Source organism: Micromys minutus, assembly GCF_963924665.1.
Source record: "Micromys minutus genome assembly, chromosome: 24".
NCBI lineage: Eukaryota > Metazoa > Chordata > Mammalia > Rodentia > Muridae > Micromys > Micromys minutus.
In genome coordinates this window covers 3,669,477-3,691,004 of record NC_137959.1, presented here as the reverse complement: position 1 = coordinate 3,691,004, position 21,528 = coordinate 3,669,477, and the positions used below count along the sequence as shown (strand labels likewise).

General features: G+C 45.2%; 1 protein-coding gene across 1 annotated transcript in view; it reads right to left on the bottom strand.

Annotated features, from left to right (window-relative positions):
- The window catches only part of TTC29 (tetratricopeptide repeat domain 29), a gene marked incomplete at both ends in the record, with an annotated part of 176,064 nt that overhangs the window by 122,651 nt on the left and 31,885 nt on the right, over positions 1–21,528 (bottom strand). Inside the window, one exon of the mRNA XM_080936633.1 lies at positions 18,261–18,446. Within this exon, the coding sequence (XP_080792759.1) occupies positions 18,261–18,446 (186 nt within the window). The remainder of the gene's footprint in view (positions 1–18,260; positions 18,447–21,528) is intronic.

Below are 21,528 nucleotides of genomic sequence, written 5' to 3'. Positions count from 1 at the left end.
AAGCACATTAGTTGAACACTTAGTAGTTGCCAGCCAGGACAGTAAATGATGCTCCTGACTGTTCTCTTCTCACCCCCTTCCTTTCTCCCTCTCTCCCTCCTCCTCTTTTGGCCCTGAGGCATTAGCATCTGTACATCAACACCTTAGAGCTACAGTTCCAGCCTTCTGCACTGTCCTGCTTGCTGCTCCTGGCCAAGGTCTTTATGGAATGTACCTCATGCTTGATTTCTTGGTATCAGGTTAAGATCACCCCTTTCACGGTGCCTGCTGAGCGCGGGTCTGCAACCCCAGCCTGACTCAGGTTGGCTGCAGCTCTTGCTGAGGAGATGGAGTCATCCCCGAGCTCACAGCCTCCCTTCCCTTCTCCCTTTTCATTTCTTTGATATGGAAGGGTGTCCCGTGTCCCATTGAAGGCTGTTGACATAGTAATTAAAAAGCATTTGCACGCCTCTGCAGACAGTTGGGGGCTGTGCTTCTTATCATCAGAGGAAATATGGCCCAGAGCAGTTATCCACTGCGCAGAGGCAGCAGGCCTGGTCCAGCTAGCCAAGGCCTCCTTGCAAAGCTTTCAGACAGGAAACCCGCTGCAGAGCCAGCACCTCTGAATCAGGCAGGGGAGCCTCTCTGTGTTGCTCATTAAGCTGTAAATAATTAAAACCCCCTGAAAAAGGCAGGTAAAATACAAGCCACAATGTCAGTAACACAGACATGAAAGAGGAAGAAAATGAATTTAAAAAAAGAGCAGTGAAATAATTCATTTGAAGCTTTAATAAAGTTCCACTTGTAGTCTTGTTTAAAGATATATCAGACTTCAGGGATGTAACCCAATTACAGTTTCATTCTAAGTTCCATTCAAAGATCTTGGACTTTGATTCTTTAACACAGATCAAACATGGAATAATTTTCTCCTGGTTATCAATACTTAAAAAGAAGCTCTTCATTAAATACTGTAAGGTCTTATGTGTGTGTACACAGAGTAGGTGGATAATAAACTGAGATGACCCAGAAAGGGGACAGTTACACTCTATATAGAAGCACCAGTAGAATCCACTTGGCTTCTTTAGAAAAGTCTGAGTGACAGAACCCACGCTTACAGAACTGAGTGCACCTGCGTTTCCAGAGTGTCTGGCCAGATGGCTCTGGGGAAACCTACGGTAGGTGGTACACCTCCAGCTAGTTCCTGGGGTTCATGGTAGAAACGGAGTGTGGGGTGAAAAGGGCTGGAGTCGGGCAGCATCACTGCCATCCCGAGGAGGGGCTCAGACACCCCTGCTGTCGCCCCCACCCTGGGTCTTTGTAGTTATGAACACCGCCCTCCCCCAAATGCTTGTCTGCAGAGCTCTGTGCCTTGTCAGACCTCCTCTGCTGGAAACGGAGACTCTTCCTGGACAACTTTCCTCCAGAAGACACTGAAGACACACCTTTAAGAGAGGTTTAGAAGCAGCCGTGTGGATTTACTGAGTCGTTTACTTTAGAGGCTGGGGTTGAGGCCAGGGTGGCAAGCACTCTGACAAGTGAGCTAGATCTCGAGTCCTTAGCAAAACACCATAATGAAGGGAGAGAAATTCTCTGGGAACTGGCTTGGGTGTACAACAGATAGGGCTCGGACTCAGCTACAGCCACCCAAAACCCTAGCTGGAGCTTTGCGTCTGCTTTTTCTCCTCCTACAGAAGCCTGCAGCACTTTGGTAAAAAGGCCTTTGTCACTTTAAGTGCCATTTTCACTTGCAGCGCCTTGTGCTCAGGGAGTGTGGGGGAGGCGTCACTCTAACAAATCTTAAAGCAATGGTGGTTTAGGTTTAGATAGGCAATACAGTTTTCAAAGCCTCCAACAGTCCTTTTAATGCTTGTCAACAACCTATTAACAGTAGTTCTCACCAGTGTGAGCGTGTGAATAAAATACCAGAATTTAGGAAAACGTAACACTCTCCACAGGGCGACCAGCTCTAGAAAACCAAGTGAGTTAAAAACATCAGCAGAACTGAGACTTGAGTTTTGCTGTCAATGACACCACCAGCCTGCCACTCGAAATCTACTATTTCCCTCGTTTCGCTTTTCTACCCTGTTGTTTCTGCACAGTTGTGAAGACTGGGTATAGATGTCATCTGAGCCTCGTCATTTTGCAAGGACTCCTTCCATTCTGTCTTCATGAGGGCATCGTGGGGGCCTGTGCATTGGTCTATTACATTCCAAAACCATTTCAGTCCTGTTGAAATTAGGACCTGGTTCCTCTTGGGTGGCATTTGTAAAAATAACTTTTAAGCTGATTTGGAAATTGTTTGTACACAGCACCACTAACAACACGTGCAAATCGGGTGTTAAAGAATCAAATCGCTTTTGCTTTTTGTTCTTGTTAAGTGCTGCACGGTTCTTCACGATTACTCAAATTAATCTTTCCAGGCGCTGGTTCTCCTGTGAACCCAGCCTATCAGTTCTTGAGTTAGTTGTCTGAGCTTCTCCTAAGGAGTCAAACCATCGGAATACTTTCTTGGGTGATAAACTTTAAGTGGAGGACATGTGCCCTTTCTCTCTCTCAAAAATATTACATATGCAGTTTTTGTGGATTTTCCTCACCCTGCCTGGCACCATATGGTTTCCTTGTGTCCCCACTGGCTCATTTTCCTAGGCTTTTCTCCTCCTCTTTGCTCTCTGTCTTTGGAAGGGCTCTGTGTTTACTAATTTTCAGAGAGCTAACTTTTATGGAGAACCACATTTGCATTTTAAGATCTAGTTGTCTTGTTTTGTGAGTGTGTTTTGTCTGCACCTGTGCATCTGCATCACCCAAGAACAGCAGCTGCAGGGGTCAAGAGGGCACCGGCATTGTGGGAATGGAGTCATAAATGGTTGTGAAGAGCCATGTGGGTGCTGAGACCCAAGCCCATGTCCTCTGCAAGAGCAGCAAGTATTCTTGACACTAAGCTATTGCTCCATTACTTTAAAAACAAAACAAAACAAAACAACAAAACCACTTTTGCAAAATGCCATCTGTGTAGTCGGGAGGGCAGTGTGGCATGAAGAATGAGAGGGGCCTGCTCTTGTGCCCACCGTGACTTGCAGGTTTACCAGTATACACAGGGAAGAATGAGAGGGGCCTGCTCTTATGCCCACCGTGACTTGCAGGTTTACCAGTATACACAGGGAAGAATGAGAGGGGCCTGCTCTTATGCCCACCGTGACTTGCAGGTTTACCAGTATACACAGGGTTCCTGGGCTGGGCTAGAGCTGAGCTCAGAGTCAAAAAGACAAATTGTTTGACCAACCAGAAAACGAAAGAAGATTTGGAAAGTGGGATCAACATTTACATCCTTGGCTTTACCTGGACCTCTACTGCTTGAGACACTTCCTTATTATAATTTTTATAAATATAAATCAAGAACAAAGTAAACCCAGAGAGAGCTTTGTGAGGGCACTGTCAAACATTTGCACAGGGAGGTGGTGGAGGCCAAGGAAGGAACCAAGCCTGATAGCTAAGGACACAGGTCCCACCCTGTCCCCGTCCTGTCCCTACCCTGGCTCTCAGAGCTTCACCTGCCTGTTCATATTATTCAAGCTTAAAAGTGAAGGCAACCTAGAATATGTATGTAGAGTGAATGAACCCCGAGACCCTCATACCACGAGAAGATGCTAGTCACACACCAGAGGCTGCAGTTCTGTGCACATAGAAAATCAAACTCCAGGAAACAAAGAGAAGAACAGGGCTGGGGGAATTGAAGGCCTCGTGTGGATCAACAACCAACAGGGACAAAGCTTTACTCATGAGAGACCAACAGTCCTAGCCGCTCTACAGCACGTTGGGCCTGAGGCTTACCATCTTGTATGAACTTATTTTTTTAAGAAACTAGATCTCATATTTAACACTAATGAAAAAAGGATACAACTAGAAAAAATCTTTGAAAACAAAATGTCAACCTCTCGTTTTCCTGGTACGTGCATGTTTATAATGGAATGGTATCGCTCACCTCGTAAGCATGGGAAAGTGTGGCATGTATACATAGCAGTGTCTGTGCTTCTGTCCTGCCTAACGCAGATACATCTGACTTTCTGATGGCCCAAATTCTATTCTTAAATCACTTGGAAGACGCAGTGTGTGTGTATTTATGTTGAGTGTGACATAGAGAAAGGAGAAGGAATAGGAAGAACTGGATTCATGTCTGTGACCAGCTACTTCCACACCACATAGGGGTGTCCAAACTCTTCAGTTATTCCTTTGTGTTGGAGTAGGCTGAGAGCTAAATTGCTCTCAAGATTTGACATGGCATTAAAATTCATTCTGCTAAAAGAGCTAAGGCTGTTACTTCCCAGCCTGGTGTCAAGCAACAGGTCACTGTCTACAGCTTACTACATTTATCTCCCTGTTCTTCTCTAGAAGGCAGGCCTCCCAACCCTGCTACTGATGTCACACCTCTTCTTGAGCCTCAGCTTGAGAATCCCAGCTTATGAAAAGTAGCTGTCGTAAACAATGTCTGCTTCTATCACCCCAACTTATTCAATATGGGACAAGAAGGACATGAGGAAAAGCCAGCAAGCTCTTGAGGCAGAGACAACTGCTCCATGTGCCTCCTGGAACAAAACATCATTCATGCAACAAGGCTGCCCTATTGTACGTGTATGTGATGTTACAAGGAAAAGATAGGCTTTCTTGAATAGAAAGTGGAGTAGATTTCTACCTCTTCGTGGCAAACATAAGCCCCAAAATGTTCCTCACAGAGACACTTCAACATCTTTCTTCATCACCTCATGTGGATGGACACATCTACGTGGACCCACAGACTGGAGCACTACAAAACAGGGCAGAAGATTGGAGGACAGAAATGGAGTATCAGGAGATGTCATAGGAGATGCTGAGGGCAGGAACAGCAGGTGCCCAGGCTGGAAAGCCAGGCTCTGCAGGCACCTTTGCCGCTGGTTGTAGGTCTGATGCTGATTTTCTCTGATATCCTGCATCCTGCAGAGGCAGGTTTTAAGGGGTGGGCTCACCAGAAGATAGACACAGAAACAAGCTTAGAAAGGGTGATGTGATGGGCAGAGAACCGGAGCAGCACAAACGCTGCTTACTCTCAGTATAATGATCTCAATAGTTATTTTGACAATCAAGAGAGGCATAAAGAGGGTTGGGGAGATGGCTGTACAATTTGAGCACTTTCTGCTCTTCCAGGAGACTCAAGTTCAGTTCCCAGAACTCAAGTCAGATGGCTGACAACTGCCTCTAACTCCAGCTCCACAGATCCAGTGCCCACTATGCCTTCCATGGGTACCTGCAAGCACATATACACACATATACACACATACACAACAAACAAAAACACATCTTTAAAAGATCACTTGCAACCAATGTCAAACTGCTGTGCCTCTTCGCCAATGATGCTGATCCCTCTCAGAGTTACATTGCTACAGAACAACTACTACATGCACTGATGATCTTTTCATCATTTTACAAGACTTTTCAAGTCATATTGTTGTGGGTCTGTGTTAGATTTTTGTCATTGTGATGAAGTATCTAAGGAAGTCAACTTAGAAGAAGGAAGAGTTCTTTTAGCTTCTTGTTTCATTCGGTTCTTTGCTTTGGGTTCTATGACTTGACAGAACATCAAAGAGAGGGGACTTCTTGAGGCAAACTGTTTATCTTATGACACCGGATGCAGAGGAAGAGCCGGAGTTGCAACATTCCCAAACAGCATAACTTCCTCTACTAGGTTCACCTCCTATAGGTACCACTAGGACCCAGTAGCCACCCTAGGCTGCTAAACAAGCCTCTAACACTTGCTTTCCAAGAATACTTTAACTGAACTGAGAGCTTAACCTGTGACTTCGATTACAGTGATAGGCGTGGTCTTTGTCTAGTTCTAGAAGGAGGTGGGGATTTGGATACAAAGACAGCTAGCTACATATAAAGAGGAGATGATTGAAGACATGTCTCTACAAGGACACAGACTACAAACCAAGTAATGCCCAGGACTATGGGAGGCTGGGAAGGGCCTTAAGATCCTGGAAGAACCAAACACTGCACTCGTCATCATTTTAGACTCCAAGCTTCTAACGAGTTCACTCAATTCTGTCATTTGGGACACCTAGTTAGCAGTACTTTGCTGTGGAAGTCCCGGAAAACCAATATAACACAGTGACAAGGACTTCTGTAAGTAACAGAAGATATTACTTCAGGGAAAAGCAATATGTCAGGGATCTACTCAGTGTGTATGAAGGATGCAGAGCTCACTTTAGAAATGCCAAATGATACCACCATGTGGAGAGTGATCAATTGAATAGTATCTAAAACAATGTGAAATGACTTCCAGAAACTCTTTAGTGTCTCATATAAATAATCCCTTCCTAGTATTTTGTCTTTTTATTTTAGCACATATTCTGTTATAAATGTAATTTTATTTTTATTCTTTAGCATTTGAAGTGAAGTTGATTATCATGGTATTCAGCTCTTTAAAAAAAAAAGGTACAAATATAAGCATTTAATATAACCAAAGATGTCACATCAAAATTGATAGAAATTTCATTGTAATTCCTTATTTGTCATGGGATAACATTTGCCAGTTTATTAGAAAAACAGCCTTAATAACTAAAAGACATGCAAAGGATATATCAGTTTTTAGTGTGGTATTTTATTTTCTCTTTCATTTTATTAAAAATTAATAGAGATGTAAGTGCTGTTGAGAGGATTTAAAACCCTTCAGTTATACAAGATATCAACTGGGGTGGCCTCTAGAGAAGAGCAGTGAAGCAAAATGATGAAGAACTCACTTTGCGGGGTGTGCTCTTTCCTAGTGTTAGAACTGTGTGTGTGTGTGTGTGTGTGTGTGTGAGAGAGAGAGAGAGAGAGAGAGAGAGAGAGAGAGAGATATTTATTTTTCAGTTAGAACAAAACCAACCAGTTGAAAACTCTGAAGGACAGGTTTTAAGAGATAATCATGGAGACTGAAGAACCATTACAGGCCCACTCCCAATCATGAAGTGAGAAAGTGTGAGAATGAGGTACCAGAACATGGATCCCACATGCAAATTGAATGGTCATCACATAGCAGAGGAAGGCTGACTTAAGAGGACTTGAAGATCAGATGAGTATTTGACATGAGCGGCTGGTGAGATGGTTCAGCAAGAAAGGCTCTTGCCACTAAGTCTGATGACCAGAGACCAACCCCTAGTACCCGCACGTAGGAAGGAAAAAACTAACTCTTCTAGGTTGCCATCTGACCCCCACATATGTGCCACGGCATGTGTATATTCACACAAACACACAAAAATAGATGTTTTTTAAACCGATGAAAACCTGAAAATTCGTACAGGGAGGTTTAACTTGGCAATAGTCCGCATACATTGAGTGGATGCCTTGGTTGTATATCTTACTTGGCATCAAACTCAAAAATGAACTGGTTGATAGAAAGTTTAAGCCGAGCAGCACCTTGGGAGTCTCTCCTGACACTGCACTCACTCATTAACTTCGGAGAGTAGGTAGGCTATACACCTCCACGGCGTGTGCTGACATCCGTGTCTCTTGAGTGGGGGGTTGGAGCACAGTATCTGCTCCACTCATTTTGTGGTTTCCATGGATATGGAAAAAACTTTTACAAAGTCCATGTGCCACTTTATTTACTTATTTGGATAAAAAACAATTTTGTGAGAAATAGAAATGAGGTTTTATAGCTTCTTTACACTTCTCTTACTTTTGAAATTTTAGAATTATTTTTTTAATTTTACTTATGCGTACGTGTCTCTGTAGATATGTGCCACGTGTGCAGGTGTCAGTAGAGGGCACATCCTTAACCACCCATTTATTTCTACAGTCCACAAACTACTTAAAAATAACATATCCTTAATGGTTTTGAGTGGTTTAGTTTTTAAAATATATAACTATGAGGTGGCTCAGAGGTTAGGAGTGGGGACCACTCCTGCAAATGACCCAATGGTGGCTCCCAGCACCCATATCAATCCAAACACTGTGACTCCAACTTCAGGGTGTTCACCACAACATAGCTCCGTGGGAATCCGCACTATGGGAAAACAAACTAACACACAGACCCACACATACGCATAGATTTTAAAAACCTAAAAAATACTATTAGTATCATTTTTCCACGTTTATTACTTGATTAGATTCATGATTTTCTTTTACTTACTTCTTAGTTCTGGCTCCTATTTCATGGCAATTATCACCAGTTTGTAAATGTCCTTTATTTAAACATAGCAATTCGGGGTATTCGTGCTTAAAACATTTTCTACTTTTATTTAATGCATTTGAATTGGGCCTTAAAAAAGCAATTTCAAACATTGCACATCAAATTTCTCAATTTTGTTTCTGCTAGAGGGATGTCGACTCCTCCTCCAGCTCCAGGGGGAAGAGTTTTTCCTTCCCTCTTCTCTTCTGGGAAGAAAGAGAACGCAGGCCTGGATGGTAGAGATCCGAACTCTTGTCCTATCTGCATCCAGCCGTAGGTGTGACCTCTGAACCCCGAGCCAGAGTTCAGGGAGTGGCTCTGAACAGGACAGCCCAGCCGGGGTGGACTGTCTGCAGGGGCTGGATGTTAAGAATAATTCCTCAGACACTGAAGTGATGGCTCACCAGTTAAGAGCACTTGCTGGTCTTGTTTAGGACCCAACACCCACGTAGTGGCTCACAACCATCTTTAACTCTGGTCCCACCCGATGTACTTTTCTAGGTGCCGTAGGCACTAGGCATTCATGTGGTACATATATGAAGACAAGCATGCATACACATAAAATAAATCTTTTTTTAGATTAAAAATGTTCAAAGTTAATCCCCAGGATGACAGAGAAGTTGACATGTCCTGCTCCTCACTCAGTCTTAGCACATACACTATCAGTTCTGATTTCTTTTGCATCTCTCTTATACTTGGCACGAGATGGGAGCAGGTATAATCACTTTTCAGGAAAAGGTTTCTTTCATCATCATTTCGCTGTGTGTGTGTGTCCATGTGTGTGTGTGTCCATGTGTGTCTATGTGTGTGTGTGTCTATGTGTGTGTATATGTGTTTATGTGTGTTTGTGTCTGTGTATGTTGAAGGTTTTTCTCATAGCCTACCTGTTCTTTATAGTTCATTTTAAAATGTTTTTCATACAATTTTATTTTAAAATACGATATATCTGACATAATCCAAGGATATGTGTCAAGGATCACATCTAATGACTTGTGTTCCTTTTTTGATACTTGGTGTGTGTCTGTGTGTGCATGTTATGCACATGCTTGTGTGGGCACATGTGTGCATGTAGAGATCCTTCAACTAATCGACACCTTGGTTTTGAGAGAGTCCATCACTGAAGATCATCAATTCAGCTGTGCTGGCTTGGCCCATGCACTTCAGGTATTCCCCAGTCTCTATCTCCCCCAGTGCTGGGTTATGAAATTTGTGTAGCGCAGCTTTTGCGTGGGTGCTAGTGCTCTGACCTCAGCTTCTCATGCAGGAGTGTTACCACTGAGCCACTTTCTCAGCCCCAGTTTCATTGACGATCTTAACACAATTGCTGCCACGGACTTTTGAAGTATACAAGTGGTTCTGTTTGAGGGAGGGGTTATGAGGCTCCACCTATCTGAGAAACTCTTGGCAGTTGATGGCTTCTGGAGGAGGAAAGTCATTTTTCTTTGAGGGTGTGGGTGCTGGTCAATTGTCCCACACCATGCACACACGAGTAACACTAACGGGACTCATTGAGTTATTTAAAGAGGAAGAGAAGGCTATAAAGTTGGGAGGAGAGACACGGGTAGTAATCTGGATGAGTTAGACGCGGGGTGTGATCTAAACTGTACATGTATGAAATTCACAGAACAAATACAGTCACATTCAAATGAGTTCGTTCATTTTAGTAACATTCAAGGTTTTCTGTTTTATTTGCTAGACTTAATATAAGGTTAGAATACAAAGCAAGCTAATGTTTACAATTCCCATTGTACTTTACTTATATTCTCTTTTTCATAGATATTTAAAAAGACTTAAAAATCATTTGGCATTTTGGTATGTCTTCTAAGTGTTAAAAATTAAATGAGCTAGTGTTTCTATCAACACTGCTTCTAAATGTTTGATCAATATGGAAAAATCATAAAAAGAAAATTTAAATTATTTTTGTTTTATTATACTTAATTTTTACGTGTCATCTACTAGAACCATTTAACTTCTTTTTGGTCAGTATGGTTTCACAGTTGCTTGGTTTGGATGTTAACAGCTAGTTCGTATGCATGAGGCTTTCCCTTATCTTGAGTTTTTCATTCTGACCTGTTTGGTTCTAGACCACAGTGCACATGGAAGGTACTTTCCCACCTTTAAACCACAGCTCTCTAGGCGTATTTTCCCTCGGATGTGTTGGGAAAATGTTCTGCCCTTGAACACATTTCTCAGGCTCACAGCAGATCTCCTCTCCTTCCCACTAAACTGCCTGTTCTTCTGTCTTCCAGTGTTTGTCCTTTCCACTAAACTGCCCGTTCTTCTGTCTTCCGGTGTTTGTTCTTTCCACTAAACTGCCTGTTCTTCTGTCTTCCGGTGTTTGGTGCTGAAGTGGTAAAACTGAGCTTGGTTTACTTTGTGCCTCAAGGAAGGCTGTGTGTCCTCTGTGCACACAAGAAGATGTCTCTCTCTATGCAGTACTCAAAACACTTCCAACAAGTTATCAAATATGGATCTCCTTATTAATTTTGACTGCAGCAGGAAGGCAATTTTAATTTCAGTTTTAAGATATTAGGGTCAATAAAACTTTCTTGAGATAGCTCTGGATATTGCTTTAGTTCCAGTTATGAAGTGTTCTTCCCTAGAGACTCCAAATTTATCCCAGTCTCGTGCCTTCATCTCTGTCTTCTTGCAGTTTAAGGCCCTTATTCAAGGTGGCTATAAACATCACAGATGCATACCGACATTGGACCAACTACTCTTGTTAAAGAGAGCAGTCTTTATGCAGAATCCCCAGATCTAGAATACAAAAACTAACATGCCAACAGCTCACCCCTGCACTCTAGCTTCTCAGAAAAGTCATGGTCCTTTGGAAGCTCCATGGAAATCCATTAGGTGGGTGCTGGGGGCAATTGCTCTTTATCTATACCCGGCCATTCTTTCATGGAGAGGAGTGGTTGCTGTGTTCCAACCTCTGACAGCCTCCATGGTTAAGTCTTGCTATCTAATGCCATCCCCCAGGATTGTATGTAAGGCTCTGCCTCTCCCCCCCCAATCCTCCCGCCTCCTCCACTCATGCAGGAAGTGGGGGTGGGGTCACACAAATCCTGAATGCTAGTCTGGCTGGCATTAAGGCCCTGAAGTTGTGGGGGTCTTGGTCCTATATGGAGGGTAATGACATTTCCTGAATCATACAGCAGCCTATAAGATAGAGGGGGCTGAGCATTCGCTGTTCTTCCTGACTCAGTGAGACTCCTCTCGGAGGGATGTAGCAGTAGTAAGGTGCTGCCAGAATAGTTTCTCCTGCTAGTGTGACAACTGTCCTAGCAAACTAATCATCTACCCAGGAATACACAACACTCTTTTGCAAGCAAGTCCAAACTCGTATCAGCTAAATTGTTCAAACTGGAGTGACAACTGGCCAGGTATAATGTGACTAGCCTTCAGGAGCCAGGAGCCAGATGACTCTTAGCAGGAATCAGCAGGAGGTTAAGGCTCTCACAATGGAATTCTTTGTGTGAGAGAGAGGAGAAGAGGGAGTGGAGGAAGGAAAGGGAAAGACAAAGAGTGGAAGAGAGGGAGAGAAAGAGGAGAGGAGAGGCTGGAGAGGGAGAAAGAAAAAGAATGGAGAGGGAGAGGAGAAGGAGGAAGAAAGGAGAGAGGCAGGGAGAGAGGGAGATAAAGAGAAAGAAAGAAAGAAAGAAAGAAAGAAAGAAAGAAAGAAAGAAAGGAAGGAAGGAAGGAAGGAAGGAAGGAAGGAAGAAAAGAAAGTAAGAAAAAAAGAAAGAAAGAAAGAAAGAAAGAAAGAAAGGAAGGAAGGAAGGAAGGAAGGAAGGAAGAAAGAAAGAAAGAAAAGAAAGAAAGAAAGAAAGAAAGAAGGAAGGAAGGAAGAAAGGAATGAGGATGGATGGATGAACAGACAGACAGACAGGCAGACAGATAGATGGATGTTACTCAGGACTGACTGGCAGGTTGCCTGACTGACATAAGCTACCTAGAATATGAGATAGATACTTTAGAGACGGGAGGTGGAACCACACTGCCCCTAATAAAATTAATGTTGGGAGTCACAGTTGGGGATGTTCCTGATGATCATTAAGGAATGGGGGGCTGAGAGATGGCTCAGTCAGTAAAGTGCTCACATTCCAGCATGAGGACTGACTGTGACCCCCAGAACCTGTGTAAAGAAGTTGGTCCTGGGCTCTGGGGGAGATAGTTCAGTGGGTAAACTGACTGTCACCCAAGTCAAAAGATCAACATCTAGTTTCTCAGCATTCATGTGAGTGTCTGGCAGCCATGGAGGCCCTCCTTTACGCCCAGTGCTCGGGCGGCAGAGGCAGGGTATCCTCGGGGCTAGACAGCTGACTGAAATCACAGAATTGGTGAGTTCTGGGTTCAAGAATAATCCACATGAATACTTGACTCAGACACAGATGTGGATGCACACACACACACACACACACACACACACACACACACACACACTGAGTAGAGTGGTACATGCTTCTAATCTCAGCATGGTAGATCCAGAGACAGGCAGATTCCACTTTTGCTGGCTGGTCACTGGTGCCTGAAGTTCTAAGTCAATGAGACACTGTCTCCAAAACCTAAGTGGAAGGAACCTGAGGAACAACACTGAGGGTTGACCTCTGGCCTCCACATGCACATGCACATGTGCACACACATATGTGCATCCCCCCAAACATACACACAAATTTAAAAATACAAAGAGGAATGGGCAGGAGAAGATGACAGATCCCCTCAGCATCAGCATACAAGGATAAGTCAGAATGGAAATTCTACCTCTTCTCCATGAAATCCAAGTGGTAAAAAGACAGTCCCTTAGCAGCATGCCCTCCCCTACCATTACTGACAGGATGAGACTGGAACAAGTTGGTGGTCATTCTAGTGTGTCTTCAGGATGGTCCTGGAGACAACTGGTCTCTTGGTGATTGGCACGGAGACACTATCTATCCATCAGGATGACAGCAGTCAATTCTAGGACTTGAACTGAAGTGAGCCATGTGTGATGATGCTCTTTCCTCCAAAGTTTCCCAGTCATCCCAAGAATCTAGGGTCAAGACTGTGAAGTCCCATTAACCTTAATTCAGTTTCTTTGCTGCCATCAGGAGTCGTGGGCTTTCTCAACTGGAAAGCATATCCTTCCCACCTAATAACTCAGGAATATCAGAGTGGAGTATGTTAGTCATCTGCAGGTTCGGAAGTGACCTAGCCTTTGAACTGACGTCTGTCTTTCATTCAAGAACCAAAAAATTTGGGGCAGGCAGCAAGGAGCTCCACTGTGGCTGCCACTGGGGGTTGATTCGAGTCGCATTAGTTGGGATCAGCGACATTACTCCTAGTTTCTTCGGCTTGTCTGTGTGTACATTCTCAGTACTGGACACTCGCCACTCAGGAGAACGCTGCATTGCCTCGCTCATTTCCTACCGTGGTCAGTAGCTAGATCCAGAGTCTGGCATGCGGTAGAATGAATGACTGAATGTTGGCAAATGGTCCTTGGGAAACCATCCACTGGAACTGGGAGAGGAGGCAGGGCATAGAAAGTAAGGTGGCTGAAACGAAGAGTTAACCTGTCTAAAGCTGACACTTTCAATCTGGTCCACCAAAAAGACACCGGTCTCCATGCAGCTCCATGGAAACAAGAAAGTCTCCTTGCTCCTGTCTGGTGGGTAAAAAGCAAAACTTGGGTCAGTTACCACATCACTAGGGGAAGTGGAAAGAGCTGCCCTCACCTCCACCAAAGCTACGAGTTTGCTTCTCTCCCACTCTCCCTGTCAGTAACGCTGCTGCGACAGCAAGCTGAGCAGCCATGAGGACAGAAAGGCCTAGTGTCGCCAAGTTGGGGACAGAAGTTAAAGATTGCCGTGTCTCGGCCTCGGGTCATCTGGCACGTCCCTCTGGTTGTGTTCTCCCAAGTATGTCTCATAGCCCTGCAAGAACAGCTCCAGAATCAGTGAGCACATCTCCCGTTGTCCCGGTATCTGGGTACTTTCTGCAGTGCCCACCGGATGCGGTGTGAATAATCTTTGCCCCTCACTCAGGGTGAATGTTTCTTGCTCCTGCATCCTGGATACATGAAGAGGTCCTTATGAACAAGAACACGATTCTAAGCGATGTGGCTGCTGTCTTTAAGATTTAGTCAGTACCTGATTCCTCCAAGTCAACTACCACTGCCACAACGCTGCAGACACTGCACTGAAGAATGAGCTTCCCTGCTCTTGAGCCAACGGGAGCCAGTGCACACTTTAGATGTCAGTCATGCTTAGGAGAATGGGGACTTGACCAATAGGCTCTAGGTGAGAACTGGTCACATTTGTGCCTGTGGGCTGCATGTTACCCCTCACTGCAACCGCGTGCCCAGTTCCTGACAATGGCATCTGCTTTGGTTCCTCATTTGCTCTGTGGCTTCCTGAGGGAGCTGGAGTCCTGCCCTGAGCCATAGCCTGCTTGGTTGGGCCCTGACAACCTTCCCATTGCCATCTGCCGGCTAACACCCTCTTTAAACCTGAATGAGGGCACCCACGGAATCGGGAGCTGCCACCTGCCCCGGAGCCCAGCTGCTGCCTAGATGTTGCTGTGGGGCCTCCATTTGCCTGTCGGGACCAATCAGATCAGAGGAGTGGAAGGGTCTACAGCCGGGCGAGCCCCTCCCTTCGAGCTGTGTGTATTGACACTACGTGAGTTTACTTTTCTGGTGAAATTCTACCCAGGCTACAGAAGCTGCAGACAGTTCTCTCTATGGCCGAGCAGGCAATTTCTAGAATTAGCACCAGGGCTGGCTTGCTTGTTTATTCCTGCTATGATTAAAATGTAGCTGGTTCTGGCGCTCAGGCAGTGTTCAAGGGCACAAGTCCCATAATTTTAGATCCGGGAAAAGGCAGTTCTGACACAAACCAACAGACTCCAACTTCAACACGGCTTCAAAGGCAAAGACTTTAAAATATTTCAAAGACAAACATTAACTTTTCTGCAGACACGGGTACTTTTACGGTAACACAGACTGGGATAACTGAGTGTGACCAATCCAGAGACCTGAAAATGTTACCTTGCAGCGGCTCCACTGTGATTACATGCCCTGCGGTCCCAGCCCCTATGTCTGTCACCAATGAGATGACCAACGACGGTGATGTGTCGGCTTCATATAGGGTTGAGGACACTCCTGAGAGTTGTGGTGTGAGTGAATGAATAAACAGAGCAGTAAAGTCCGTAATGCATACACGTGGTGATCAAAACTTGCTCAGAGATTCTGAAATCCAGGAGGAGAAAGATGGGCACGGAGCTTCTATTCAGCAAGACAAAGGGCTGGAGATTCATCAGTCAAAGACTGAGTTTACTCTACACACTGGATTGTACATGTAGAAACAGTTGGGCTCCATGATTTCATGGTTTTGGTCTCTTTCCTGTGTTGCCCTTGGCACAAAACTCTAGACCAGTATTGATAAATGTACTGGTACATTGATTACGGAATGGATTTTGTGCAGTTGAAAGATCATGACCATATGGTAGAGAGCCACTTATTTAACTGAGATATTGTGAACTGGAACTGTAATAGAATAGTTTAATTCATTCTCCTAAACACCTCTACCTCCTTCTTCCTAGTTACATCATCATTGTGACAGCTTCTTAGCCACACCCCTTTCACCCACAGTTGGCATCTCAGGTCGACTTTTCAATCCTGCCTTTCCTTGTCTGAATGTACACAGGCTGACCTTCAGACCTCGAAGGCTGGCGTTCCTGCCTCTCCTTTCCACTGAGACCCCCACTCAGAGGAAGTTGTTCCTCCTGCAGGTATGGCTCCTCTTTCAGAGCATGGAACGATTATGTGTACATGTGTAAATGGCAGTAATATCTGAGTCCTCTCCACTTTATTATGCGTTCCTTTCATATAGGCTGCAGGATCTCACCAGCAGACACTGTCCGGCACCCTGCACCGTTTGAATCACCCGGTAGTGTCTGCCATGTCTTAGGATACAACCCAGCTTAGCTTTCCAGAACACAGAAACTAATTTTTATTGGTTATTTTACTTATTTACATTTTAAAGGTTATCCCCTTTCCCAGTTAAACTCACTATCCCCCCCATACCCCCTGCTTCTGTGAGGGTGCTCCCCACCCACACCCTCATTCCTAGCATTCCCTGAGAGGCTATGCCAGAGTCTGACCAATACAGATGCAGATGCTCACAGTCAACCATCCGACTAAGAAACTGATTTTTAATTTAATTTTGGTTCAAGTCGTACATCATCCTAGTCACAAAGTTTATATGTATCAATTATATATCAATATATTGATGTATATCAAATATATAAATATATAGTATGTATCAGCAATAAGCAATCACAATCACACATTAGCTACTACAATGTTCATTACACAATGACCATCACACACCCACTTCATGCATTTGATCGCTTTCCACGTCAAACCCTTAATCAGTCATCATAATAAATGTTCTTGACCATTCTGCTGTTTGGGTTTAATTTGGGGTTGTCTTATTAGAGCATTAAATCCTAAGTTTCGTTTAAAGAAGAATTTCCTTAAGCAATTATTGTGAAACAGCAAGGCGGAATCTGACATATACAGCTTTTATCGCTTCATCTGAGGAGGAGGAGGGGGAGTGAGGAGGAGGAGGAGGGGAAGTGAGGAGGAGGAGGATGGGGGGAGTGAGGAGGAGGAGGAGGAGGGGGACTGAGGAGGAGGAGGAGGAGGGGGAGTGAAGAGGAGGAGGAGGGGGAGTGAAGAGGAGGAGGAGGGGGAGTAAGGAGGAGGAGGGGGAGTGAGGAGGAGGAGGAGGGGGAGTGAAGAGGAGGAGGAGGGGGAGTAAGGAGGAGGAGGGGGAGTGAGGAGGAGGAGGAGGGGGAGTGAAGAGGAGGAGGAGGGGGAGTAAGGAGGAGGAGGGGGAGTGAGGAGGAGGAGGAGGGGGAGTGAAGAGGAGGAGGAGGGGGAGTAAGGAGGAGGAGGGGGAGTGAGGAGGAGGAGGAGGGGGACTGAGGAGGAGGAGGAGGGGGGAGTGAGGAGGAGGAGGAGGAGGGGGAGTGAGGAGGAGGAGGAGGAGGGGGAGTGAGGAGGAGGAGGGAGAGTGAAGAGGAGGAGGATGGGGAGTGAGGAGGAGGAGGAGGGGGAGTTAGGAGGAGGAGGGGGAGTGAGGAGGAGGAGGGGGAGTGAAGAGGAGGAGGAGGGGGAGTGAGGAGGAGGGGGAGTGAGGAGGAGGAGGAGGAGGAGGGGGAGTAAGGAGGAGGAGGAGGAGGGGAGTGAGGAGGAGGCAGAGGAGGAGGAGGGGGAGTGAGGAGGAGGAGGGAGAGTGAGGAGGAGGAGGAGGAGTGAGGAGGAGGGAGAGGAGGAAGAGGGGGAGTGAGGAGGAGGAGGAGAAGGGGGAGTGAGGAGGAGGAGGGGGAGTGAGGAGGAGGGGGAGTGAGGAGGAGGAGGAGGAGGAGGAGGGGGAGTAAGGAGGAGGAGGAGGCAGAGGAGGAGGAGGGGGAGTGAGGAGGAGGGAGAGTGAGGAGGAGGAGGAGGAGTGAGGAGGAGGGAGAGGAGGAAGAGGGGGAGTGAGGAGGAGGAGGAGGAGAAGGGGGAGTGAGGAGGAGGAGGGGGAGTGAGGAGGAGGAGGAAGGGGAGTGAGGAGGAGGGAGAGGAGGAGGAGGGGGAGTGAGGAGGAGGAGGGAGAGTGAGGAGGAGGAGGGAGAGTGAGGAGGAGGAGGAGGAGTGAGGAGGAGGAGGAGGAGGAGCACTAGAAAACTCACAAAGGGAGCTCTTTTTTCCCAGTTCTGTAAGTGAAAATTCTACTACAAAATAGGCAAAAGGCTGGCATGAAAGGAGCAACAGCAGCAGCAAGAACAACAACACACCACAAACATAAACACGATGCAGCACGTGACCGGAGGAAGGCGGGGGAGGATGTGGAGGAGGTGTGGCATGATCATGGAAGATAGCTGGCTGTTCCGGGCCGCTGCTCCAGCGGGGCCAGCAAGAACTTGTGTGAACACCGAAACGGACTTTGGCCACTTGCCTTTGCTAATAAGCCTGATGATACATTACCTCCTTACATTCAGGTTCTTTTCTTATCTTTCATCTTGGTTTGGTCTTGGGAGCCCCCAAAACATCCCCCAGAGAAGCCCGACTCACCCTCTTCCTCGAAAAGAAGGCCCATGTGTGCCTCTGCCTCTGCTTCTTTCTTCCCACCGTCAACTTTGATCAGCTGAGCAATATTAAAACACCGTTCGTAGAAGTGATTCCTCACCCACTTGTCTTCAGAATTGTCGAAGTAACAGGCCAGAGCATACAGGTTGTTATACACCTCTTCGTAGTATCCTACGCAAAGACGAGAAAACAGTACATCAGAGACTCGGCTTAGGACACATGAACATGAGGCTGAAAATTACTTCTATATGTTTCCTAAATACATGGCCAGCTGTTGTGAAAATGAAATCTAATGCAAAGTGCCATTTATTTTAACTATTAAAATAATTAATCAAAGGATGTGTGCATAAGACAGGCAACGAACATCTTTCCAAAAACTGCAGATGCACTAGAAATTGAGACATAGTTGGTTGAAATAGGACTTCTTTATGCAACTGAACCAGGGAGTATCTGTTAGCTAGGTTCCCTTCCTTTTGGAAGAAGAGGACAGTGGTGTCACTGAGAGAGGGGAGGGGACATGAGAGGAGGGGAGGACAAGGGAACGAAGGGGAAGGGAGGAGGAGAGAAACTATTCCACATCCCAGTGATAGGTCTAAGGGTATGCGTCAATAAAGCCTGGTGAAACCAATGTTTCTAAACCATGACATGCAAAAGCAAATAGAAGTAGAAAAAGGGGGGATGGAAGCCCTAAGACATCTTTACCCCAGAAGGGAACAACGCGGTTGGTATAAACAGGAGACTTAGGTCAGGATGATCAACATGCTTCATTCACTTTCCACCAGTGTTTCTAGAAAGACACGTGTCAAGTGTCACTGAAGGGGGCTGCTGTGGTTCCTTGTGGGGATTTGTTTGAACTGAGACCGAGTACACACTAGCCATTCTTCTCACTCAGACTGCTGGTAATTTGCCGCATGCATCTTTGTCCTCTGTACACAGCGAGCTACTCCTCTGCGATGCCCTTCTGTGGATGCGGTACGATAGTGACCTCACGTGTCTTCGTGATAATAAGCTGTGCCGTGATCCTGCAGATCAAACAGCTCACCAGGCCTCAGTCATGATGCTCTTCCTGCCTCTGCCCACCAAGACCTGACAGCACAGGAGTGAGTCACCGTCTTCACGACTAAAGTGCTTTAAAATGAGTCATTAAACGAATACCAACTTCTCACTATCGCTAGGGGGTCAGTTCCTATAATGACCATGACTGCGGACAATATTGTATATTAGTATGCTGTATGAGATTAAATTTAAAAATCCAGAAAAACTAGCCTAAACATTCAAAAGGTAGCAGCCCAGAGCTGTAAATAAGTCACTTCATTATTTCGGAATCATTTCTTTGTGTGTGCATGTGTGAATAGGGTGGGGTATATGTATGTGTGCATCCATGTGCATGTTTGTAGAGGCCAGAGGAGTCTCAGTTCCTTGCTGCCTTATTCCCCTGAGGTTGGGTATCTCTCTGAACCTGGAGCGAGGTTTACCTGCTTTGTTGTGACTAGGATGACTGGCCGTTCACAGTGACCCTCTTGTCTCTGCCCCCACCTAGCACTGGTGTTACAGTGACGTTCAGTAATACTCAGTGACTTACTCTGGGTTTCTACTACTGCAACAAAACAGCATGACCAAAACTTAGCTGGAGAGGAAAGAGTTATTTGACTCACACTTCCACCTCATAGTTCATCACTGAAGGAAGTCAGAACAGGAACTCAAACAGGGCAGGGGCTGATGCAGAAGCCGTGGTGTGCTGCTTACTGGCTTGCTAAGCCTGCTTTTCTATAGAATCCAGGACCACCAGCCTAATTAATTATGATAATGCCTTATAGCTAGATCTTATGGAAGTATTTCTCAGATAACTCTAGCTTCTGTCAAGTTGACATAAAACCAGCCAGCTCATCAAGCTTTTCCTTGGGTGCTGAGAATTTTAGCTTTGATCTTTATGCTTGCACAAGCAAGAACTCTTCATAGAGACATCTTCTCAGCTCCTCAAGACACTTCTAAAACCACACCTCTTAATGCAGAAACTTCTCACCTACTGTGCATAAGCTAGTAAAGTATAGTTTATCAACTGTTTCATTTTATTGATTAGAGTTTCTATTTACAGACTCCAGTGGGTAAGATATATCAACTTTCTATTTTTTACAAATGTGTATGTAAAGATTTTTTGTGTTTTAGTAAATTGAACTGTAATTTAAAATATTCTCATCATTATATATATAGAGAGAGAGTATGTTTAAAGCAATGAGTTGTAATTATGTAAGTTCCCAGGATTATGTATTTAAAGACTGCCTATAAACTGAACTATTTTTCTGTAACCACATCTGTATTCTTCACAGTCTAAGTGGCCTGTTCTCCTCCAGTGAGTAGCCCACAGGCATCATCTGAAGATGAAAGTTCATCGTGGGTTTGTTATTCAGACACTATGACCTCTACCCTAAAGAGGGGATTCTCTGTTAAATTAGTTTAAGAAATACTCTGGCTAACTTTCTCCACTTAGTGAAATAACACAATGCACAAAGGTGTACAAAATGCTCACATAAGTGCTCCAGACTCAGGATGCTTAAGCCCACAGCTAACTAACCCAGAGTCTTCCAAACTTACTTTACTGGATGATGTTTTCCCCATTGTGTGAGAGTCCACTTGGGTCCAACAGATTTTCTGTGTATTAAAGGAAGGTTGCCAGAAGACAACATAGCTACTCAACGCTCAACCACAATTCACAAATCAAGTGTCAGAGACTTTAGAATTATCTCTAGTTCAGTTTGCTGTCACCGTCAGTGACATTTTTTTCTGAAGACACTAAGAATAATATTCCAGGTGGCACGGAAAGGACTCACAGAGGGGACTGTCAGATACGTCTGAGACAAGGATGTTGACCTATGGAAGATGTCCCCAAAAGGAAGAACTAGGTTTCTTTAAAACAAGTTTGTTATAAAGCAGGGGGTGGTGTTGGTGATTTAAACAACACTAATGTCACTGCTGTGCACATCTGCTGAGGCTGAACTGGTGCAGACAACCACTGCTCATGCCACAGATGAGGTAGCATTGACATGGATGACTACTGATACTGCCACAGCTTGGATGAAAGAAGATTCAACATGACCCTCAATGAATGAGTGGATGGGTGGATGGATGGGCAGGTGGGTGAATTGATGGACCAATGGGTGAGTGAGTGGGTGGATGGATGGGTGGATAAATGGATGGATGGATGGATGGATGGATGGATGGATGGATGGATGGATGGGTGAATAGATCGGTGGAT